This window comes from Saccostrea cucullata, unplaced genomic scaffold (assembly GCF_032062105.1).
Source record: "Saccostrea cucullata isolate Sc308-1 unplaced genomic scaffold, CSIRO_AGI_Scuc_v1 ctg923, whole genome shotgun sequence".
Lineage (NCBI taxonomy): Eukaryota > Metazoa > Mollusca > Bivalvia > Ostreida > Ostreidae > Saccostrea > Saccostrea cuccullata.
Genome location: NW_026936399.1, coordinates 283,416 through 309,151, shown reverse-complemented (window position 1 = coordinate 309,151; position 25,736 = coordinate 283,416). Strand labels below are relative to the sequence as shown.

General features: G+C 33.2%; 2 protein-coding genes across 5 annotated transcripts in view; one reads left to right on the top strand and one right to left on the bottom strand.

Moving 5' to 3' along the window:
* Window positions 1–2,178: 2,178 nt before the first annotated feature.
* On the bottom strand, window positions 2,179–16,080 carry LOC134245493 (transformer-2 protein homolog alpha-like). Of its 4 annotated transcripts, XR_009987444.1 has the most exons (12): window positions 15,929–16,080; window positions 13,818–14,032; window positions 8,866–8,946; window positions 8,544–8,558; window positions 8,218–8,344; window positions 7,899–7,943; window positions 7,390–7,518; window positions 7,218–7,277; window positions 6,233–6,348; window positions 5,844–5,950; window positions 2,983–3,257; window positions 2,179–2,271 (listed from the first exon to the last, which is right to left on the bottom strand). XR_009987444.1 is itself a non-coding variant. In XM_062727766.1 (11 exons), the coding sequence occupies exons 1-11, from the start codon at window positions 15,944–15,946 to the stop codon at window positions 3,202–3,204; spliced, it is 969 nt and encodes a 322-aa protein (XP_062583750.1). In that variant the 5' UTR covers window positions 15,947–16,080; the 3' UTR covers window positions 2,179–3,201. The 4 variants fall into 4 exon arrangements, 3 of the variants coding, with proteins under 3 accessions (XP_062583750.1, XP_062583751.1, XP_062583752.1); XM_062727766.1 differs by having other exon boundaries at window positions 2,179–3,257; XM_062727767.1 differs by having other exon boundaries at window positions 2,179–3,257; window positions 8,221–8,344.
* Window positions 16,081–18,703: 2,623 nt separating this feature from the next.
* Window positions 18,704–25,736, top strand: part of LOC134245486 (uncharacterized) — a 44,564-nt gene continuing 37,531 nt past the window's right edge. The window contains exon 1 of the mRNA XM_062727759.1: window positions 18,704–18,800. The gene's annotated coding sequence lies outside the window, so the exon portion shown is untranslated. The remainder of the gene's footprint in view (window positions 18,801–25,736) is intronic.

Sequence of the window (25,736 nt, the reverse complement as noted above, 5' to 3'; positions counted from 1 at the left end):
GCTCACTGGGATAAAGAGTTGACGATGAATGGAATGAAACATATAGAGATAACGAATAGTCCTCCAGATCAAAAGTCCATTAAGCAATACAAAATATGAGCAGAGCAAACACAGACCACAAAACATCAGGTGGGATCAGGTGCCATGGAGGAGTGAGCATCCCCTGCCGACTGGTCACACCCGCCGTGTGTTCCTTGTCATGATCGGGAAATAACGGAAAATAAGTCGTCCATTCAGTGTATAAATAATGGACTAACAATTAGTATGAAAAACGTCAGTCAGCATTTGACTCAATGATAAATTGTATTTGCTGACAAGGTAATTGTATCGACCATAAAACTTACGAAATGATGACTTTAAACGAGCCTGCTGAAATTCTTTCATTAACTTGTTTGTCCATAATTTACCTCGTTGTAGAAATTGTTCATGCATAGAGCATGCTCTAGCGTACCTAATCAACTGAGATAAGTAAACTCCGTATGCAGGTGATGAAGGTATATTGCTGCATAGGTAAGGGAAGTTGACGATAGAAAAGTTCAAGTCATCAAGTTTATCAAAGATCATGGTTGTTAGATTACCATTAACGTCTTTTTTCAAGAAAAATATCTAAATATGAAACAAAAGTGTCAGACTCTGTGGTATCTTTTATCTCAAGTTCACCAGGATATATCGTCTCGACATAAGAATGGAAATTACCATTGTCAATTGACAGTACTTCGTCGATATATCTAAATGTCGAGTTGAAGGCCACAGAAAGTGTTTTCTTCTTTTTACGCATAAGATTTTGCACAAATTCTGCTTCATATGAATACTAAAATAGGTCTGCTAATAACGGGGCGCAATTGGTCCCTATGGGAATTCCAATAGATTATTGGAAGACCTGGTCTCCAAAAACAACATAAGTATTAAACAAAATGAATTTAATTTTTGAAGATTCATGAGGTTATGAACTAAGCGCATTAGCGCTTCATGATAAATATGCCGGCATGAAGCGTTGTAGTTCATATACCTCATGAATCTTCAAAAAATAAATTCATTTCTTATATTTACATTATTTTTCTGACGAGTAGTTCACAAATCTACGCCATTCATCTGTCACTTTTAAAGCAAAACAGTTTGCACTACGGTTTTACGTCAAGTGCGGTATTGTGACGTGACGATGGAGATATTCATGCGCATCCGTGGTAGTTCATGAGAAAATGAACAATGCTCCTATTATCAAGGAATTTTATTGAAAATTATTTGGAAATGTAAAAATTGTCAATCAGAAACTCAAGCATCTTTTTGCTGTCAACTTTTGCTAACTATTGCTATTGTTGATTGATAATGCGCAAGTGATATATCTAAATGTCGAGTTGCGGGCCACAGCAATTTTTTTTTCTCATGTACAAGTTTTTGAATTACTAGTAGTTCTGCTTCTTTTTATAAGGCATATAATTATATCCGCACTTTCTAATGAAATTTTGAAGTATAGTTATCCTGGTCTGTCTGTCTGTTTGAACGTCTGTCACATTCTCTTCTTCGTCAAACTACTCTTACATTTGAAGCAGTAGCCAACTCATCTTTTTGAATATGATCGGCAGTGCCTTGAAAATGTTAAAAGAATTAAAATTTTCATTTTCACCTGGATGCCAAATGAGGATGAAATGGAATATTTTTTTCCTTTAAAAATCTCTCCCTCTTTTTCTTGCTTATTTGACAATAGTCCATACATAAATATTTTGGAATGTCACTGGGGTGTCCTGCCAATGTACATGCGCAAAAAAGTTTCATTTTTAATTTCTACCTTTGGTATCAATTGTTGGTCAAAAAACAAAAAATTCTGCAAAAACCATGGACTCTGCTTACAGATTTGGCAGAAAAACAACTCATCTTTTGGAATATGATTGGTGGTGTCTTGTAGTTGTGCAATAAGGGTTTGGGAACTTCTTTCATTGGGGGGCAGTCAATAAACATTTTTTCTCCCCCAAAAAATCTAGTTCCTGGAAATCATCCTGGACTAGGAGTCAAACCAACCCTTGTTCCCTCCATTACTAGTCAAGTGTTTAAATTACCCTGGCTGATATCCACAGTCAATTTAGCCCAAACCACTACTTACAACCCATCCTTCTACTCTATATCAGACTCCTATTCTTTTGCTATTAAGACATATAAACAACAAATTTAATACACAAAATATTCCTTTCACTTCTTTTATTGAAACTGTGAATACTAGTACACGAGTATCTTCTGCCAGATACGACAAGCTTCACATCAGATACAGGTACCTGTCTACAAAAAAACAAGCAACATTTATTTGGCCAATCAAGGATGCTGGTCTTCATGTGCTTCAAATACTTGTCAAGGAAACACAACATCCCTGACTCTGACACATCTAACTAAATCTTTTAATGATGATCTCCAGCTATGGAATCATAGTATCAAAGTCCTTATATAACACTTTTTCACTCAAGACATTTTATATCAATACTTACCAGATACCAGATTGCAAAACGTGCAAGGACACTGAAATATGAAGTTTCTTGATCTAATTTTGGCCCAATTCATTGCATCAAACAACAGAAGGAACCATCAAATGAAGTTGAATTTCAAACGGGATTCAACCTCTAGATTTGTGATAACCAATACGCTACCTCACTTTTACATTTGCATCTTTTAAGAGTACTATGCTCCAATGAACATGTACATGTACCTTAACTGCCACAATTCTGTAACAAATGATGAGCCGAACAGAACCAATCACTCAGTCTAGAAATAATAAACCCTTAGTTTTTCCCTTTACTGCTTCAAACATTTTTTTTTCAATCCCTTCATAGCAATGAAGGAAATTTAAATATATGACAGCAATCTAAACTGAATGCCATTTGCTCTTAGAAAATTTTCATGATCAATACTTTTCTGCATGCAAACATTGAATTTTCCCTTGAAATTCTAATCAATGAACTTCCTGATTTATCTAACCACTGATTGGAATACCATTACCTTCGTACCCTTGTCTTCTCTTATTCTGCACCAGTTTGGGTCTTCATTTTTCAACTCCAAACATTTTCTATCTTCATAAATACCTACTATTTTCTTCCCACTCCCTATATTCTCAATTTTCAATCTTCATCCCCTACTCGAATAAAAATTTCTTCATTTTCTGACCAATTCTTCATTCCTACTTCTCAATTTTTCTTTCTTCATTTTTCAAATCTTCAATTACTCTTCATAACTGAAGATACCCAAACTTCTCTTCATTTTTCTGTCTTCAAACCCTTATAAAAGGTAAAGAATGCTGATCAGTATACATGGCTATTTATTTACAACCATATCTATACATTGTAATTAAACAAGATGTAATAATTAAAATCAGACATATAGACTAATCTTGATAAATGGTTTGTAAGACATGTACAGGGTGTTTCACAATATATGTCACACATCTAAATGAAAATTCACAAGATACCAAATCTTCCAAAACACCATAGGTAAGGATATCGATCAAAATTATGATATCGCAAAGTATCGGGAAAATTATAACATACTCTGAAGTAACTTTATATAACATTATGCCATAATATCAGCTGTTCTCAAAATGGAGTACAACTTGCAGCAAAAATTTGTTGTAAACTTTTATTATAAGAATATCCTAAAATATAAATATTGTACAGGATGTGATAATGAAAAATATAGACCAGAAAATGCGAAGTTTTCATATATTAACAATAATTAAAAGTTTGAATCAGATTAATTTTAATGTAAAGATGAAAGACAGTTAAATCCTGTCAACCCCCACTCCCTAAAAAAATCAAGAAGAGATGAGAACAATATCAAAGTGAAGTCAATCATTAAGAAGACCTCATGAAAGTTAGATCTGAGCTTGTACAACAATGCCGGTAAGTGTATCAAGTGTATTTAAAATCTTCAATTTGATGTGTTATACAAATTTCAGTATTTTAAGCCAATTGACATTCAGAGTCGATTTAAGTTTGCCAGATTGACTGAAAGGAAGAGCGAAAGAAGTGGACAAATTAACACATACCGATAGTTCTAAAACGACACATTTATTTAAATGCAACTTTAAATAAAATAGATATTCACTTTGGGGGTTCTAAAAAGCCAGATTTATAATATATAAACAAAAAAAAGTCCAGTATCTTGTGAAGCTTACAAAACAATGAGGCATTAGTCTATTTAGTTATTTAGGACAATGTTGGGAAACACTTGGAGAATAACATTTTAGGATGAGTTGCCATAGTAATTGAAGTAGAAAATGTTGGATACTTCTGACTCAAAAAAATAACTTTGAATATATGCTGATTCAAATTATATAAAATGTATATGTAGCTTTTGTTGTCATTTATCTATCTGTCTTTAGATATGTGACACATATTGTGAAACACCCTGTACATGAAAATTCACCACAAAGCACAGGGATGTACTTATAAACAGAACATTCAAGTAAACTCTCATAAACAGATTTATAATTATGGCTGTTTATCAAAGAATTTTAAAAACTCATTTGAATACTGCTTGCAGAATGCAGTTAAAATCATTATTATTACCAAAGCTTTACATATGTACTCGCAAATCAAACACTTCATTATTTTCTTATAGCATTTTTTAAAATTCCAGTTCCACAGGAGGCTTCATACACTTAGTAAATAAATATGACTTGGAGGAAAATTTGCTATTCAGACCACCAGATATCATTCTTTAATCATTTCACAAATCTTATTTTACAATTTAGAGAAATCCGTCAATATACTCACTTACAAATGTGCTTTTACTAATCTTTCAAAATTTTGAATATGTTACAATGAACATTGTTTCCTATTTTAAACAATGTCTGTAATTTCAAATTGGATATTCTGATATCTTCAATATTTCAGTGTATTCAGCCCCTTTTTGTTCGAATATTATTACAATTCATAAAATAACACACAATTAAAATAAAGAATATGAACAAAAGCTACAAAATATTTTTTCTTATTTTTTTTGAAATGTCAAAAGTCTCATTTCGTTGATGCAATTTAACAAATTGCTGTTTGTTTACAATAACACCTCCATATTTGATCATTTTAATGACTTGGTTGTATACCTCCTCAATAATAACCTCCCCCTGGCAAAGAAACAAAACACCAACATTTAAACATGGTAGCATCAAAGATTTCCCCTCTCAAGGAGTAGAGAAAACATGATACAGGTATGATGAAAATGGGATAATGATAGATACATTAATCAGTGATTTCTGCAGTTGTCAAACTTTGTAGTTCACTCAAACTGACAGAAAAAAAATTAAAATATGAAATATGTCAATTCCAAATACATGTAATTGCAAAAAAGTGAAAAACATGCCTTGGGGACTTCAGATCTCTAAGAGTTTTCAAATGCAGAAATCACCCTTTAAATGATATACTGTACTTAAAATGTGATTTTAAAATTATAAATTAAGAAAAGAGAGATTAATTTGTCTGAAATCTGAATTATGTGTAGAAGACTAAAACTTTAATAAATGAATAGTGCTATTTTAATACAATGACCTAAATAGAAAAGCGAATTTCTCTTTTAAGATAAAGGCATCTGCAAAATCATCTTAAAAATTTATTATAATCTGAGGAATGAAAATTTCCATGCATTGCAACATTTTTATTCTTTTGAATTCTAGAGAATATATAAATCTAAATTTTGATGAGCTAGTTGAAATGTCATTCACAGGAATATGATGCTTTATACTGATACTACAATCATTCAATATATCACTGACTGAGATGAATTTAGAGGACCAGGTGAAAAAGACATGAAGCAGGGAAAGATTGATCATGCAGCAACACATCTCGGTAAATTTGAGGACTACTTACTTGGGCTGTACGACCTTGACCTTGACCTGGATCTGGAGTATCGACTCCCTCGGCTGTAGCCCCCTCTTGAATATGGGGAAGGTGATCTCCTTCCCCTGTAGCTGGACCTTAACAATTACAAGGTAAAATTGCATTATTTTTCAATATCTGTAATTACATAATACTGAATGATGAAGTAAACAGGAACATTTCAGCTTTGTTTTTTCTTACATCAACTTCAAAAAGCAGCTGCAAAATCCAGACAATTCTTTCCATTATAAAAATTTATTTGCCGCAAGAACAGTTTGATTACTTTAATACTACAATTATATTGAAATATGTACAGCCCCATTGAGAACCTGTGCAATTTGCTAAAAATAATATATGGATGACTGAGGTACTAAACATACGTAGTAGGTTTGCCGAGGTAAATCCCAGGAGTGGGGGTGTGAGCTCTTGTTGTGATAGAGAAATCTACTCGGATTCTTCGCCCATCGATCTCCATCCCAGGGCCCCTGTCCTTTGCCTTCAATTGAAAAATAAATTGATGAATAAATTTATTTTTGTATTTTATAGTGCTCAAATCACCAAAGCAAGCATTCATTTGAATGAATATTATGTAAATCATTTATCTGTTGACTTAGGCATAGACTCAAATAAATAAACATTTATTGTTAATTTTTTTTTAATTAATTTTTATGCGCCCGGATCTATAGATCCGAGGCGTATATTGTTTTTGTCCTGTCTGTATGTCTGTTTATCTGTTTGTCTGTTTGTCTGTTTATCTGTTTGTCTGTCTGTCTGTTGTCAATTTAACCTTCGCCATAACTTTTGAACCATGAGAGATAGAGAATTCATATTTAGTATGCATACTCGACCAAAGAAGCTCTTTCAAATGGCACCAAAATCAATGACCTTGTGTCCTTGACTGTGACCTATATGCTAAAAATAGCTTTTTCGAACTTTCGCCATAACTTTTGAACCATGAGAGGTAGACACTTCATAATTAATATGCGTACTCCACTAATAAAGCTCTTTCAAATGACATCAAGGTCGTGACCTTGTGACCTTGACTGTGGCCTATATGCTAAAAATAGCTTTTTAGACTTTTTGCCATAACTTTTGAACCATGAGAGATAGATACTTCATAATTGGTATGCATACTTCACTAATAAAGTTCTTTCAAATGACACCAAGGTCGATGACCTTGTGACCTTGACTGTGACTTATCTGCAAAAAATATTTTTTTTTTAACTTTGTTACCGCCAGGCGCATAGTGTTTCACAAACACATCTTGTTCATCTTACTTCTCACATTTTTTTAAAAATCTTGTTTAAATTTGTGTTTGTAAGCAATTAATCACCATTAATTTGGAAATGAAATCAGTTCCATTACCTCAATAGAATCTTCAATGTTTCTGAAGTGGATGAAAGCAAAGCCTCTGGATCTTCCTGTCTGGGATAAAAAAAAAAAGAAATGCATAATGCTTACACAAATAAAACATTTGTTTTTAGTACATGTATATACTGACTTGTTTGAAACCTAAAACAAGAGTTGTTCCTCTTACCTGTCTATCATACACAACTTGTACATCTTCCAGTGGACCAAATCGACCAAAGACTTCTCTCAAGTCTCGTTCCTGTGTGTACAGACTCAAACCAAAGATACCCAAACATTTGGTAGGCTCTGGATTGTCCTAAACAAGAAAACATCACTTAATCAAATTGACTACAATGTCTCTATTTTTTATGGGGAAAAAAGAATATTTGCCAATTTTTTTCAATTTCATACATACTAATAATTCTGATTCTGTGAAAATCCCGATTGCTTACAACTAGAAAGGGGATTTAACTTTTTCCAATCCCCAAAATTTTCTTTTCAGAAGCTACCATTTCATGGCACTGTGCCTGTTGAAAGTGGGGAGATGGGGCTTAACATACACCCAATGTTCAATTGCCTATATAATGTCTATCTTTGCCAAAAAAAAAAAGTGTCCCAATGCCTATGTCATAATTGTTTATTCTTATCCTTGCTACCTGACCTACAAATCTTTCATTTAATACACAAGTCACATACTCTGTTTCCAGTGTGTCTTCTTCTGTTGGACATGGGGGATGTTTCCTACAATGTGGGATGAAGAATAAATCTTACAAGTTACACATCACATATAGCAATACTTAATGGTGGCTATACATCTGCTGATATGATCAAGTCTACAGATCTTCATGTTTTAAATTATTGCAATAATCTGACATACTGTCTCAAACTTACTTTCAAAAACATATTTTAACACATCAGCTGGTATTTCACTCATTTTCTGATTTACATTGCTTTCATATTTCTAACACATCATATACTTCTACAGGTTATATCAACAAGGAAATTGTCATTTTACCACCTTTCCTCTTCTCCGTCTGGAATATCCTGGGGATCGACTACGACTTCTGTATCGACTGCTGCGGCTCTCTCTGTAATAGTCCCTGCTCTCTCTGCTTTCTCTGTAATAGGGAGACCTCCCACGGCTGAAGAGAGACAGATGGGTATCAAGCATACAGGAAGAATTTGGCATACAATTAAACATACAAAAGACTACAATTAAAACATACAAAAGACTACGTAAATTCATTCAACACCCAGAGGATTGGGTCAGACATTGAGGAAATCTTCTTCTGGGTTTAAATCTAAATAATAAAAGCACTGCAAGATTTTCTTGCAACTTACCTTCTGCTCCTTGAGCTGAAAATTAAAAGAATAAAATAATTATTCATCATCTGAATGATAAATCTACGTATTTTACTTAAATTCACTATGGTATTAAGACAAAAAGAGTTATCTCTCTTTGCAAATGCTTCCATTTTGTTTTTAAGGACAGTTAATATTTTCTCTATGTTGTAAAACAGTTATAAAATTAAAATATTGTCATTCCCATATCCTATGCAAACTTTTAAAATCAATGAATTACATGATCTTTACAAAATTCCATCTTAGATAACATATAATATTTTTGTCACAAATTAAAATGAATACACCCAATAAAACTCACTATCTTGATCTTTTGTGATAGCCCCGTGATCCTGACCGTGACCTTGAATAGCGATCTCTGTGATATGACCTGCTCCTGGACCTGTTTAAAGAAGAAAATAAATGGACACATAATGATTTGATTCATATAAAGATTGTATGTATATCACATGTAAACATTTATCAACTGGGCTACGTACTTCATAAAATTCATAGATGCTCTGGAAAGATTTGTGCTGATCGACAGACATTTATCTGATACAAGTAACAACTTAAAATATGGGGTTTTTTAAAAATTAAAGTGATATATGTAGTGATGAAACGATTGTCGCCGACGATCGATTGTCGATCGTTTTTGGGTGTTCGATTCCGATTATCGATTATGTTTTTCATAATCGATTGTCGCCCACATAAACTTGCCCAAATAAACTCGTACAATTTGAATGAAACAAATACGTACGCATTAACAATACATGTAAAACGAAAGAAGGTCAACAAAAATGGCATCCGAAGACGAAGTTAATAACAATCAAGTAGAAATTTACCCATATCCAGGATATGCATAGATAGACCGTTCTATTGTTAAAACAATATTGTCCTACGGACCGGGTTTAACGATGGAATTTGTTCCGTGTATTCGTTATGTAACGAAACAAACACGGGCAATAACTCGTACTCGGACAATCTAGAGAGTTCCGAATGTAAACATGGCAGGTAAATTTGAAGCAAGAGAAAACGTGGAGAACATTAATTGTCCCCCGCTTGAAAAGTGGGGGATATTAATTTGGGTTTGTCCGTCCGTCCGTCCGTCTGTGTCTGTCTGTAACGCTTTCGTTTCCACACGATATCTCGAGAACCCTTTGAGCTTTTGCAATGAAATTTAGCATAGCAACTCCCTGTGGACTAAAGAAGACCCCTATTGATTTTGAGGTCAAAAGGTCAAAGGTCAAGGTCATAAATAAGCAAAATTCTGTCTGTTAAAACACTTTCGTTTCCACACGATATCTCTAGAACCATTTGAGCTATTGCAATGAAATTTTATATAACAACTCCCTGTGGCCTAATGAAGACCCCTATTGATTTTGAGGTCAATAGGTCAAAGTTCAAGGTCGTAAATTTATACATTCTGTCTGTGTGAAATACTATTATTCCCGGGCGATATTTCAAGAAGATTTTGAGCTTATGCAATGTAATTTTATATCAAAACTCCCTAGGACGTCTTTCGCCCCTCTCAAAGTGCCCCGCCCCGTTTGTTTTATTAGTATTTATAGTATTACGTCGCTATTTTTAGCGCAGGGGCATGAGGAGAGTTATTGCGTATAAAACAGGTTCTCGGCGGACTTTATGTTCTTATTACATCTATTAGAACTGTTTATTAAAGGCTTAATAAATCAAACACCGTGGATTGTGTAAAATTTTGAGAATACCGAACATGAAAACATGAATATATACATGTATGTGACTTCACTTCTGCATATACTTCACAACAAGTAAAGCGATTCCATGGTCTAGTGGTTATGTCTCTCGCTTCAAGTGTGAGAGGTCAAGGGATCGAATCTCGGTCGAACCTTTCTTTTTTTTTTTTTTTAAATACATTTTTTTTTTTACTAAATGATAGTATTCAGCATGTGAAATGAAAAATTTATGAGGTTATAAAATCATAATTACAGTGTGATAAAAATTCCATATAAAGAAATCTTCTATACACATAATGAAGAATAAGCAATCAAATCTTTATATGCATATTGACATACATGTATTTTATTTGCTTCAGTATACATGTATACATTTAATAATTCTACAAATTCAGTCAGGGGGAGCCGACTTTTTCCCTAAGCGGGGGACACGAATTCTCTGAATTAGCTTGTTGGATTTGTCGTCTTTATATGGATTATTTTTTGGGATAAAAGTCATAAGCAATTAATTTGGAAGTTATTTCCAGTGCAAATCCTTTTATATTCTTCAAAATCATTTTGGAGCGGAGCCGCTCCTATTTGCTACATTGCAAGTATATGGGATGTATTCTAACTGTGGTGAGGGCTTTTACCAAGACACAGTTAGATTATTCTAACTAGGGAATGCAAAATCTGATGTCATGACAAAAATTTTTTTTTTTATGAGGAAACATGTACCGTAATTTTCGGGTTATAGGTCGATGGGGTATATAGGTCGAAAGGCTCATTTTCAGCCTTAATTTTTGAAAAATCCTAAGATAGGACGAACTTACTATATAGGACGAGGCTTTGTTTCCCGTTTTCTAAAGATTCTTACAGATACAACGTATCAGAACAGGTAAACCTCTATTATTACCGGTCAATTCCGTGACATGAACGTATCAAGAAAACAAACAGGTATTTTAATGAGTACAGCATTTAAATAAAGTTTTTTAAAAAATGTAGTTAAAACTTCTTTGAATTGTGTTACTACTTTTTTTTCTCCAACTTGCCTGTTCAATGCCTCCCTAGTTTCATACTCTTGTTAAACCAGAGGCAAAAATAACACGTAAATACGTTTCTTATTTTAAGCTATAATTCGGGAAATACCCGAGATCAAAGAATAATAATTCTGATTTCAGAACAACTTGGACACATTCCTAATATAGTTTATTCAGTTAGTTATTTACCGGTGGACGACAATTGCTTCGATGTCCGCCATTTTCATTTTTGTTCTTCAGGGATTTGCTAAAACCCGCAAACGACCATTGAATGTATATATAAAGCAACAGTAAAGAATTGAAATAATAATATTACCACGCTGTAAGTTTAATTTATAAATTTAATTGAGAGTACCGGTACATCCACAATTTGACAGTCATTATGAATTTCATGGCTTTGTTTGTTCAATGATGCGTAACACTAATACCCTATAACGGCACGTGGATTTGCTAATCATGCCCTGCGGGTATTAAACCAACACAGGTGTTGAAACCTTTGCGTGTACACAGTGTAAATCCTTTTATCTGTCAGACAATTAAAATTCGTTAGAAGCCAATCTTTGTATAGCGGTAATTCAGTGTACTTCTTGTGTACGGAGAAGCTTTTAATAAACCTTATAATATCAGTTAAAATTATATTTCTTTCTTAAATCATATTTCTGTAACCTGCATTTATTACTAATTCTTTGCTTGTAAAACTCCATATCAATAAAATTAATTTTTTATCATCCGCATGTATATTTCCATAATTGCTTGCAAAACTTAAAACTATCTTTCAAAACGATTTTTAGGAATTGACTGGCAACAATTTATTTCACGCATTTTACATTAAAATAAATATAAGACTTTTACAATAAAAAAATTAATACTATTTCAATTTATCAGTCTACTAATTAATGGTAAAACACTACACTTGTGATCTTGAAAAATTTTCCGTATTTTAAATTTTGATACGGTTGCGGTTTTACTTTTAGTAAACGATAGCGACTTCCTAACTTCACAAGATGGCTACCGCATGATGGCCAATGGATAACACGTTGAGGAATTATTAACTTGATGAAGCACAGTTTTTTCCTTTGTCATCAGCGGACATGTAATGGAATTTATTTTGTAAGAAAGCTATAGAATAAATATTTTATTGTTTACCTAGGCATTAATTTTTCTGCGTAAAATAATGAAAAAAGTTATAAAAGTGGCACAGATTTGCTCTGAAATTTACGTAAATTTTATTGATTTTGGGGCATTTTTCGTAAACTTGAGCCTTAGAAAGGTCGAATTCGTATATTGGGCGACCCCAGCGGTTCTGAGAAAAAAAGTATCGACCTATAACCCGAAAATTACGGTAATTTTTTTTCTATTTCTTTGTTTCTTATACAACAAAAAGTTGTCATTAGAATAAACTTGATAAAATTTTACTTTTAGTTTGTTACATAAATGATAAATGCTATAAAGAAATGGAATTTAGTATTTGAAATTTTAATTACCAATTAAGTCGATCATTGATCGATTAAGCTTCTCCGATTTTGACCGATCATCGATTATGAAATTTTCCCCATTATTCAACACTAGATATACCCTAAAATCTTGAAAATAAGACGGATTTAATAATAAGCCGGTTTTGAAAGTAAGCCACCTATTTCTTGCATTAAAAATTACTCGAAATTAAGCCAGTTTTGAAAATAAGCCGGTCATGACAATTCCATTTAGGACAGACGTTAAACGTTTGACGATTTCTGTGTCTTAAAAATTTGTAAAATTACTAAATTGTTGTTAATAAAGTTAATTTTTTAACCATTAATCATGTTACACTTGCTAAAAAGAACTTAATTGAGGAACGAGCTAAAATGGTGAATTTTTTTTCATGAAATTGTTAGAACAATAATTATCTCATCTAGACTTGTACAAGCTAACGAGGTAGTAATAATTAAATAAGTAAATAGATAAAGGAAGTTTTTGTTTCTAAAGCATTTAACTGCCAGGTAATACTGCCCAAGGCAAGATCGAAACCTGGTGATCGACAGGGCTTGGTAGTAATTACATTTCAATGTACCACAACTGAGTTGTAAAAATATGTGTTTGATTAATTTATCAAGTAATTCAAATTGCAAGCGGATATCTTATGTATTATTTGTACTTTTTTAAAAACAAGTTTATGTTTCATGTAAATTCATATGCTGTATTCAATGAAATAAACTTTTCGGGATCGACATTCTCAGAATATAAAGTAGACGATCCAAAAGAACGTACACCGGGAAACACCAATGAATACAACAGTGCTCTCTTCTCTTACCAGTTTTTTGCATTGATAATAAGCCGCAATTTGAAAATAAGCCGGTCTTGAAAATAAGCCCCCACTTTCTTACCGAAACTTAAAATAAGCCGCGGCTTATTTTCAAGATTTTAGGGTATGTCATTCAGATTAATTTAAAACAAATGCATAAATATAAGCTTACAAAACTTTTTTTAAGGAGTACTGTCATTTCTACCTTTCGTACAAATACAATATATTCCCAAAACATGATCTGCATTAGATGTCCTACCTTTTCCTTCCTCTAGAGTGTGACCTTGACCTAGATCTGGATCCAGAATAATGTCGTGAGGAGCGGCGATATGGTGACTTGGATGCAGATTTGGACCTGGAATCCCGGGATTTAGGGGATCCTTTTTCATTTGACGGTGATCTTGAGTGGGAGTAGGAGCCATCAGACTTTCGTGATCCCTCGGACTCTCTTGAACGGGACCTTGACATTCGTAGCTGCAAGAAAATAACATATAGGCTATCAAAGTTCATGAATCTCACCTTCATTGATTGTTTTGTGTTCAATTAGCTTCCCATTTGAGAATTTTTCATGACATATACTTCAGGTGAAGTCCTACAAATTTTAACCTACTATAGATGAACACACGCGCAAGCGCGGGAAATCGAATTTATATACAGTTACCATTTACAACAGAAAATATATTGTAGTTGTAAACTGTAGTTTTTACTGACAGACTACAGGCTTATAGAAGGAAGAATACCTTTGTTCAAAATTAAATGATGTTTATGTGAAACCTCAATGAAAAATATAGAAGCGTCTCGGAATTACACGAAAAATCTAGAGAGAACAAGTTTGGTGAGGTTTCTGGCCTCTCTAGATTTTCCATGTAATTCCGGGATGTCTATATATTACGTCAGAAATCGGCGCTTCCGTTCCTTTCGATTTCTGTACTTGGTTTAGAGGACGTTTTGGGTTTACTGCATGTTTCATACAGCAAGTTCAAATAGGCAGACATTTGAAAGGCGTTACTCAATCATTTTTGAAGCTAGATCTCAACTGACACCGGTAAGAAAAATGTAGATATAGATGAAAATTTAGTGTGAACCGAGGTACCCCCTGATTTTCAAGATGGAGAGTGACGCTCCTTTACTCTTTTTATGTACAGTAAATATGACATTTTAAAACGTGCTTATTTCAGCAATTTATTATTTTGATGAGGGTATTCAGACACACCCAGAAAAACACATAATACACAAAATACACCATCCTGAAACCAAGCGCCTATGCCGTAAATTGCACCTTTTTTGCATTATGGGATCTGTAGCCTTATGGTCAAAGAGAAATATATAAAAACCATAATACTACAGATCTGCAGCTATGGTAGTATTATGCTTTGTGTCCAGTGACACCGTCACACGAGGAGTTTCGGTTTCGGAAACTTGCACTCTATATCAGGTCCAGTACAATCAGTACATTTAGCTACGTAGGTAAAATTACCTACGTAGCTTTATTTACCTACCTCAGGTAGCTTGATTTAGCTATTTCAATGTAACTTTTCTTTTTATGGAAAAGAGACAAAAAATCGCAGTTAAATGACTATTGATATTTATACTAGGGAGACTTTAAAAAACATTCCATAGCAGAGATAGTTTAAACATCGCTGTGTTTGGTCAATTTAGAGCAAAACATGTAATTCCATTGTTTGGTTATCTGTCCGTGCGGTGAGGCATGACTGAGTATGATTACTTCACATTGTGCTGAATAATTACCGACCTATTATCATGTTAGCAAGAACTGGACTTCTTTGTCATTTCATTCAAGGAGTAACTGTCATACATAGCCCTAAAACTTTCAGAACTTTGATTGCAATTGCGCAGAAAAAGCCATTTCTTCAAGCGGGAATTTTTCATGAATTGTTTTCAGATGAGTTCAAAGTTGAAAATGATCACTGCATCAAAATGATAGTTTTTGCACATCCTGAGAAAAATGCTTTTTTATAGAAATAAATTCATTTGGTAGCTAAATCAAGCTACCTGAGGTAGGTAAATAAAGCTACGTAGGTAATTCTACCTACGTAGCTAAATGTACTGATTGTACTGGACCTGTATATCAGTCTAAATGCACTTTCGTTTTTGAATTGACTGTTTTCGCCCACTTCTTATCAAACCCCTTTCATTATGATTAATGGCCAAGTCAAAATAATGATCCAAACTATGTACCCCAATAAGCATTGAATATTAAAACAGCATACAGTCTTGGTTTCAGGTTCCTTCAGTTTTTCTTGGAACCAACGACCACGCCATTCTACGAAATTCTTTTATGTTCCAAAACAAAAACATCTGCATTGCTAAGTGGTAAATTTTGAAAAGAAAAGTATTTTAGATACTCACCTCGCCGTTTTCGCTCATTGCTATTTACTAAATCAACCGCAAATTTAAAGATATTCGATGAAATTCTTTCGACACAAAAGTACTCTTCAATATGGCGCTTCCCTCGTCGCTAAAACGTTTAGGTGTATCGTCAATTTCGTCTCCGCGAACACTTGGCACCCGGATGTTTCAGTTCAATATTAAAGGGGAAGAGGAAAAAAGATGAATGTATGACCATGATGACGTGGTCATGTCTACACAACTGAATATGCTTTTTATCCTTCCGTTTAGAAAATGTTTTTAAAACTTTTCCTCAGCAAAAAAAAATTCAAAATGTTTTTAAAATCTTTTTTTAAAATTTTAATTTCTTATCCTTCAAAGTATTGTCACTGACATGTGATCAGAGTGAGACTTATGTTTTGTCATGAGGAATTTTAGTGATCTTATCATTGATCTCTAACTCCAAGAATTCACCCAAAATTTTTATTTTTTAGTTCATAGAAAAATTCTGGCTAATGAGATGTACCCCTACAAATCTTCCAGTACCCTTCCCTTTCCAGAATCCCGGCGACGGACCAGTAATTTCACACCATTATTTTGCCACTGAATGTGTCATAAAAACTCCTCTTTCTGAATCTTTTTTAATGGCACATACATGTATTGTCTTTCTCAGCGTTGCTCAAACAATCCATGACGTAGTCTGTGAATATTTCGGGGGAAAAAATCACCCCTTTCCAGAGTATTTTTTTTTACACTCTGATTCTCCATGAATTTGAAATAACATTTGGATTTTAGAAATTGACAATAATCGTTTATTCGCGAAATTTTCGCATTATGATCGATTTTTTTAAACTTGAAAATGAGCTTTCATAGACACGAGCATTGCGAAAACGTTTAAACGATAAGTTAATAAAAATACAACACAGAAATTTCCCCCGTAAAAAATAGTTCATACATGCCATGTTTAAAATCAAAATGCATCTGAGGATACATCATCGATGTTAATTAAAATTCTATAAATAACAATCCCCCATGTAAAAATCGTACATTGTAAACCAAAATATTGATTACAGATTAGCCAAACTCCCTTTTTTTAGAGTTTTTACATATCTAATACAGGCACCTATTACTATTGTTCTTTATAAAATATACACATACCTAATAATAATTATTAGGTATGTGTATATTTTTTTTTTATTAAAAGAAAAATAAGTAACATCAGATGCTGTGTCTAGAGGGGGTTATGGTGGTTTAATCCAACGTTTGAAATCCCTGAGAGAGAGAGAGAGAGAGAGAGAGAGAGAGAGAGAGAGAGAGAGAGTTGCAAATTTGTTGAGTTTTTACTATAAAAAATGTGTAAAAGGATTCGACTGGGAAAAATACCCCCCCCCCCTCCCACCCGCGTGCGAAATAGGATTTTCAGGTTTGAAGATTTATTCTGCTTTTTTGTCCATTTTTTTTTTAAGGTTTACAACTTGTCAGTGTATTGTAAGTTGAACATGTATGTAGACCATGATATTGACACTACTATTGTAAGTTTGGATTTATAAACTTAATTACAAGTCTGGATTAACCACAGGTGCCTGAAGTGTTGATCGATAGCCCCATCCCACCCCTTTAATTTAAAAAAATGCAAGAGCGCAGGCGCGGATCTAAAAAATTTTCAGTGGGGAGAGGGGTTGAAGAGTAAAAGAGTTACTATAATGTACACGTGTACGTTTTACATATACAAGTTTTTAAAAGTGTGTGGTTGATCAAATTCATGTAGTGTAATACTTATCAATTTTAGCATCGTTTTTGAAAACTTGGCACCAAAAAAAAATTCTGGGGGGGGGGGGGTAGAGGCCAACTTCATTTCAATACCACCTTCTTTCATTACCATTTCTTTTGCATATATTGCCGTGTCTGCAATACTCTTATTTCTATTTACTGAAGCGAAAAGTGGGGGGGGGGACAACCAGCCTTCCAGCCTTCCAGCCTTGCAATGAACATTTTCAATAGTAAAAGTTGTGTTCGAAAAAAAGTAGGGGAGAGGGCACAGTCAAGGTCACTAGGTCATTGACCTTGGTGTCATTTGAAAGAACTTGATTAGTGGAGTATGCATACCAAATATGAAGTCTCTATCTTTTATGGTTCAAATCTTAGGGCGGAAAAAAAATATCTTTAGCATATAGGCGACAGTCAAGGTCACAATGTCATTGACCTTGGTGTCACTTGAAAGAGCTTAAATTAGTGGAGTCTCTCTGCATACATATATATTTCTTTAACTCTTATGATTTTCCAAAATAAATATATTTGTTAATTAAAATACAAACAATATTGTAGCATAGCTAACGGGGCAAAATTTGACAAAAAAGAGAGACTTTAACTTGAAAATTTTAAAAAGAAATGGTACGCGTAGACATTTATGTCACTAAGAGTTATTTCTCTTATCAAAGTACCAATGAACTTTAACTGTCGTTACTGTACTTCAAGTTCAACAGACCTACTTTTGTATTCAAAAGAAGCAGAATTTATTCAAAATCTTATACTCTGAATGAAGCATAATCATGATCAACTATAGGCGCCTTAAGTATGGATCGAGACCCCCCCCCAACACTGATCATGATTAAGGGTGTGTGTTAGGCTATATTGTATAAAGCCAGACCACAGGATCTTGTGTAGAGAAATAAATCAGTTAGAAAATTTAGTACCTCGGAGAAAAAACACGTGTTTTTTTCTCTCCGAGCTACTAATTTTTTAAAACGATTTATTTTCTCTATAGGCCTACACATGACCCTGTGACAAGACTGTACTTGTACGAATTAGTCGAGTAACGAGTTGGCTATGAACGTATTGTTTACCTTACAGGCTCGGGTACCTGATAAACTTTAAAAACTTCATGTCAAGCAAGGTAAGTGGAAAAAATATTTTCATTCAATTAATAAAAACAATTTCATAGTTAGTCACATCACTTAAAATTTATCAAAGTACAGTTTTGAGGTGCTGTCTTGTCTATAATCTAGTTTTTAACCTTTCAGTTGCAAAATATTGACTTCGTAATTTGATAGGCCTAATGCAATACATGTTATGGATGTACAGGTGCATGAAATAGTTTGGTATATCAATAAGAATTTTAATGTCAGCAAATACTGTCCACTTTAAAGTCATACATAGGAAAAGATTAAACTATAAGTGGCCACAATTTTTTTTTATGAGACGGACACAGGCACTTGTTTTGGAAATAATAAATTTTACCCATAGTCCTAGTACTATTAATATTATTAGCCTAGTACTGTGGGTTAAAATTATTTCTGAAACAAGTGCCTTTGGAGACGGGGATTCATTTAAATTTCCCTTACTACAGGGATTGAGGGGTATAGCTGATTTGGTAAGGTTTCTTAAATCTTGCAGTGGGCACTGGGACAGAGCTTAAAATATGCATGTTATATTTTCTTAAACTCATGATTTAATATAAACATGTTCATTGGGGAGAAATGATTAAATAAAGCAATATGTCATTGTCAACGAAATAAAATTTTTAACATAATTAATTGCTATTTGCTAAAATGTCTTTGGAATAATTGATTTAAATTATTAAGACTGATCGTTTCAGTTGGGCCATAGAAGTGCATAGAGAATGTTTCACTTATTGCAATAATGTCTGAGAGAGTTTTGACCAGACAGAATCACTCTTGAGTGTAATCATAACAGGTTATAGGCACTTCCGTTGAGTTTACCTAAAGAAATTTCAACGTTCTGACTAGAATGCTGTTTACAGTGTAAGCATGAGAAATTGTGGGATTCTTACGAGATGCAGTCATTCAATCCGATAGCATGGACTAAGACAGAAATATTATGTAGAGACAATGTGAATCGACATTTTAGCTTGAAATAAAATAAATACTTGTTTTTAAACCAAGAAAGACCATTGGTGATACAATGTAAACAAACTGGAGTGGCATACCTCTCTCTCTTATCATGTTTAGTAGGGTATTTTTTTTGTGGGGCTATTATTTTGGGGTTTTGACAATTTTTTCCTATTGTACACATGATGAATAAGTGTAATAAATGTAATTTGTGAAAAAAAATGTCAAATAAGCCCCAGGGTTGAATATCGGGAGGGGGGATGTCCTGTTCTGTCCTGTCCACAAGTACCAGTGATCGTACTTGGTCAGTTGATGCACATGTTTGTCTGGAAGATGTGTCCCTTATCAAAAGGAAAAAAGGCTATTATTATTTTGTGTTTTTCTGTATATTTTAGAGAACTCATTTAATTCAGTTGACAATTATTATACACTAACTTTATTCTACATTTCACATATATATACAATTACCAAGACTAAAATCACAGTTTGCTAGCTTAAATGACTATGATAATTAACAAACTAATCAACATACATAGACCCAATTAGTGTTTTCTTTTAATTTCATTTTTTGTTTAATTTTTTTTTCTTCTGGTTATCAATTTATTCATAGATTCTTGATTATATAATCCACTTTGAAAGGGATTTCTTCCTTTGAACTGTCAAATGAACCATGTTTATCTACCATTCAAGGCAATTCTTGTGCAAGACAATCCCTGGTATCAACTGTAATGACCACCCAGGAGCTTGATGTGAAATTCAAAACAAGATTAAAATCTCCGCTGTTGTCCTAGGGTTGTCATCGTTTTCTGTGACAATACTATACATTACACAGCAATTACAGCATCCCTTAATGGATAAGAGAGACCCACAAGAATTGTGTTTGTGGAGTGATGGAGGATTGGATGTTTATATTACTCAGTATTGGGCCAGATATAAAATGTCATTTGTTCAATCAATCTGATAAAAATCAGCTGCTTTAGACATGCATGCTCTGCATGACGTTGGAGTATCACATAATGATGGGGGGAGTAGAAAGTAAGAATTTTAACTAGGATTGATTAATATATGGTTAAAATTGATAGCCAACTATGGCCTAATGAATCTGTTCGCCAATCCTCAAACCTTGATTTTCTGAGTTTTGAGTGAGTATAATAAAGTTCTTGTCCAGAGTTTGAAGGACAATCTGTGGAGATGGGGGTAACTTATATAATTCAGGCGCAAGTCTAAAGACACTAATTTTTGTTATTTCATCATGGAATAATTAGTGTGTGTTGAGACTGAGAGGGCTGAAAAAGTAGTAACAGTTAATGAAATTATAAATTAAAAATAAGAATTAAATTTCTTCGTACATTGTTGTTGGATAAATTAAATCTTATTTACTGCCACCTGGTAATTTCAAAATTTACAAAATGACATTATGAAAGAATATATTGAAAATGGTAAAAAAAAGTATGGACAGTAGATTCACTTCAATGCCATTTTGTTAGAGATGCCAGTTAATAAAGCGTTTGACATATACTGACGCCACTGTACATGATGGTGCATGGTGTCAGTGAATGTTTTGATGGTATATATCCTGTGTCTTTAAAAATCATTTTTCTTGCATATATGAAAACATTGACAGTATTCATTAATCTACTTTTTTGTCATAAAATCAAGAATTACAAGAAAGCTGCATACATTAGGAAAAATGACACATTTCTAGATCTTGGCTCGGCATGGCACAGAAGTGTTCTAAAAGGTTCATGTTTTGCCTTGATTACATTAATTATATATCAAAGATTCATTAAATTTAACCATGTTTTATCACTATGGTTAAGTTTCACACACTGTCCAGCATGTTAATAAGTGGAGCACTCTATTTTACATCCATTTGTTAAATTCAGAATAATGAATGGGCATGTGCACACTGTTTCAGGTCTATTTATATAATTATATAATTATAATTTTTTTTTATCATGAGATGCATTTCCATTAATAATTTTTCTCCCCTTTTATTCAAACAAGACGAGTGACATGTATAAATTTATGCAAACCGTTTACTTCTTGTTAGACATGGTATAGAGACGTAAGTATCCGTGACGTTAATTAATTTTTAGTCTGTTGTGGTTTTCAGTTTGCAGTAGCTCTTAAAATATATAATAATATATCACCGATGTAAAAGTACCTTAAAAAATTGGAACAACTTAGTGCAGTTTGCTGCCCATTAATTAAACCAAATTTTGATCATTTTGATCTTAATTCTAATATATATTCATTAAGGTTGTTTCTCATCTTTATTAGTTTTAACCACAGCGTGACCTTTGCTTTGAAATTCTGTCGTCATTTATTGCCGACCTGAACTATTTATGGTCTACAGTGAGTATTGTTAAAACATTCACATGCGTTACTTACAAGAATACTAGAATAGAAAAAGTTGTTCATGTCATAATGTTTTAGAAAGATGAATTATGTTCTTTTTGTACTCTTAAATTTATTTGCGTTAATAGTAAAATAAAGAAAAATATTAATAAAACATGTATTAAATCTTACTTTTGATATCATAAAATTCCCAATCTATATATAACAGGTTGATAAAGCTATATAGCTAAAATTTAAAATACCTTGATCAAGGTATTTTATATGAAAATAATAAAAATTAATTACAAAGTGTTCTGAGTTGTTGTCAGTAAATTCACCCATGCATGTAAAACACTCAAACACAAACAAATCAGTAGAAAAACGTGTCGTTAGAGGAGACGTTATTTTATGCTTTCTTTTTGATACCAGAGTGTTTTTCATGCACGAATAGACACACTGTCAAAAACTTAGAACTCGACATTCAGTATTTAATTTTTAAAGAATTTTTTTGAATTTTCATTACATAAAATACCTTGATCAGGGTATTTTAAATACCTTGATAAAGCTATATAGCTTTATCAAGCTATATACCTTTATCGGGGTATTGTGCTGGACCTGTATAATGTAATATAGGAAACTCAAAGATAATAGTGGATTCTAACATGTCATTTAGAATTTTCCATTCTTTTTCTTATTTTTAATACACTTACTAAGCTGGTATATTAAGAACTGTGTAGTATCTCTTTGCCACTGAGGATCCAGACAAAGGTGGATCCAGGGCCGGCGGCGGGGCGTCCGTCCCTGACCCTCTGCCTTCTACTGACACCCCCCCCCCCCCCCCGTTACGAAATTCCTGGATCCGCCACTGCCAGAGAAGTGACATGTGTTTTATGTCGATCGTTGCATGTACAGAACAATTAATTTTTTTACTGTGCAGACAGGGTTGCGCTCCATGTTATTTTTGCCCTTTCGCACTTGCCAACAATTCTGCCCCATTTTAAATTCGCCCAGTAACAGTTTTCTTTAAGAAATTATTTTGTGTAAATTGAATTCGTCCCGTTTTCAATTCACCCACTTGTGATTATAGGGCGAACGGGGCGAAAATAAATCATCAAAGGGGCAAAATTTTCACTGTATGCATTAGATAGATGATTATTTATTGCTAGCAACTACGTTAGTCCAAATTCCTCGAATACGCATGCTCGGCTTCACGATCGTGCATTCTGGGAAAACTGTGAAAACTACTATAGATAGACCGTACGATAACAATTTCGTTGTATCATGTTGTAGCATTAAATAACTATGTTTAATTATTGTGTAGCTTACACTTTAAAGATAAATACATATTTATAGTACTTCAAATTTTCCGTTTTTTTCATGGCGGAAAAGCCCGAGTCATTATCTGATTGTTCTAAACAAAGATAATGGAGTTTTTTTTTACGTCTAAGCACAACCAAAGATAGACTCTAATTTCAAATTGGTCAATTAAGCCAATCTTACAAAATCCAGAAACAAGAATTTACACTAAAATAACGAATAAATCCATTATTTATTTAAAAAAATAACCTTTACTATAGTAAATGTTCATATGGCTTTATAACCATAGTATAGTGATAGCAAGGATTGTTAGGAGAAAATTGGAAGTGATAGTAAGTTGGCTTTGAAAAAGTTGGCCACCTAGGATTTTGGAGTTTGGCCAACTCTTAATTTTGGGGGGGGGTTTGGGTTTTTTTTTTTTTTTTTTGCTTGTCAACTTTTTCACATAAAAAAAAAATTTTCTTCACTTTCAAAAATGATGCTACGTGCCTGTATTAAAAAGAATTCTGATGTGTATGGCTTTTAACTTAACAGTTCTTGACAAAGATACCTTTAACATACACTTTGAGTCTCTGGATTTCTTTATACAACATACACTTTGAGTTATTTTCAATATTCCTTTGAACTCCCCTGTATTTTCTTTGCTACATTGCCAAGAAATTCTATTCTTAAACCTGCTCATGCAATGCCTAAATTGGCATCTTCACCATATTATATAGAGTCTCCCCCTCTCCAGTAAAGGTCATAAATGTTCTGTTTCGCCAAAACTCCAATAGGTCAACACCCCACCTCCTCTCGTTTCTTTACCTATATGTCCACAAATCAAATTTTAACTTTATCACACTCCAGCTTTGATAAAAATTAAAGAATTCAGCAAAATAAATCACTTCATCATGGATTCTCATTTCTGTGTTTAAAAATTGCTTACGGCGCTAGCTCACCTATCTTTTTTAAAAGATAAACTTGTTTTCATTGAAAATATTCAGGTATTAAATATCTAAAACCCTATTAAATGTGCATAATATGTATACAGTTTCACAAAAAAAAGTTGTTCAGTGTATACACACTGGTATTTTTATAGTTAGATCCTTGTTTCCTTTTTAAAAAAAATCACTTGCTGTTTTGGAATTTGATTTGCTTCATGAATTGCTTTATTTTCTTTAGAATTCTTGATGGTTATCTTGTTAAAAAGTTTTTTTTTTCTATTTAAAGAATGAATACAGTAAAGACCAGGCTGATAATGTAAAAGTTGTCTGTAATTAGCTCACCTGAGCCAAAGGTTAATTTGAGCTTTTCTGATTAAAATTTGTCTGTGTGATTAACTGTGTGCAAATTGTTCATATTTTGCCTTCTCCTCAAAAACTGCTAGAGCAGTTGTACCCAAACTTAGCATACATAAATAATACACTGGTGAGGGATACTTCAGGAGTTACTCAGGTAAGGATTGTGGCCCACGAGCCTCTATCTTGCCATGACTAAAAAAAAAGATGATGGTGGGCACTCTGTGTCAGGTTAAAGTTTTCAAGCTTTTTCTTGTGTAAGGAAGTTTTTAGCTTTCCACTTTCAGATCTGTTACTCAGATAAATCTGTTTTAACTTTTATCAGAATACAAGTATTTAAGGAAGCTCTTTTGAATTAACACTTGTACAAACTGCTTTTTGGATTTGGAGAAAAATATATCGTATAAAGGTGTAGCATATTGAGACTTTTTCATTCATTTGTAACATAGGGTACCTGCCTTATTTCTGCAGCAAAAATGTTCAAAGACAGTGGACTACCCATGAGCAAAAAATCACTGTTGTTTACCAACATAGGGAAAATTAATGGAAAAAATGAATTCATTTACTTATTCTTGGCTTAATGTAATGCTAAAAATAATTTAATCTATTACAAATTGTGTAATTAACTGTAAATTACATTGCTTTTTAATCTTGATAACTTCTAAGGGCAGATCAATTGATCTGACTGCATAAAACTACCCTATAAGTCGAGCTCTTTAGTGTGCATTGTTAGAGCTTCCTTAATGAACCCTAAGGGATTTTATGAGATCTGAACAGCATGAGCTTTTTTCCTTGAAGTGAGAGTGAATTACATACATATCTTATTATAAAAGTGAGCACACAATTGTAGAATACAACAAAGAAAAATAATTTGAACTGCATGCCCGAGGATTGTTGTTTCACTTTCAGAGATATCATATCTTTTCTAAGAAATATATAAAAATAACCTAAATATAATAAGAAAAATAATCTTCCTTTTTATTTATTTGTTGAACAAGCAATAATGATGAATTCTTTAAATGATAGCTTTATCCAGCATTTAGT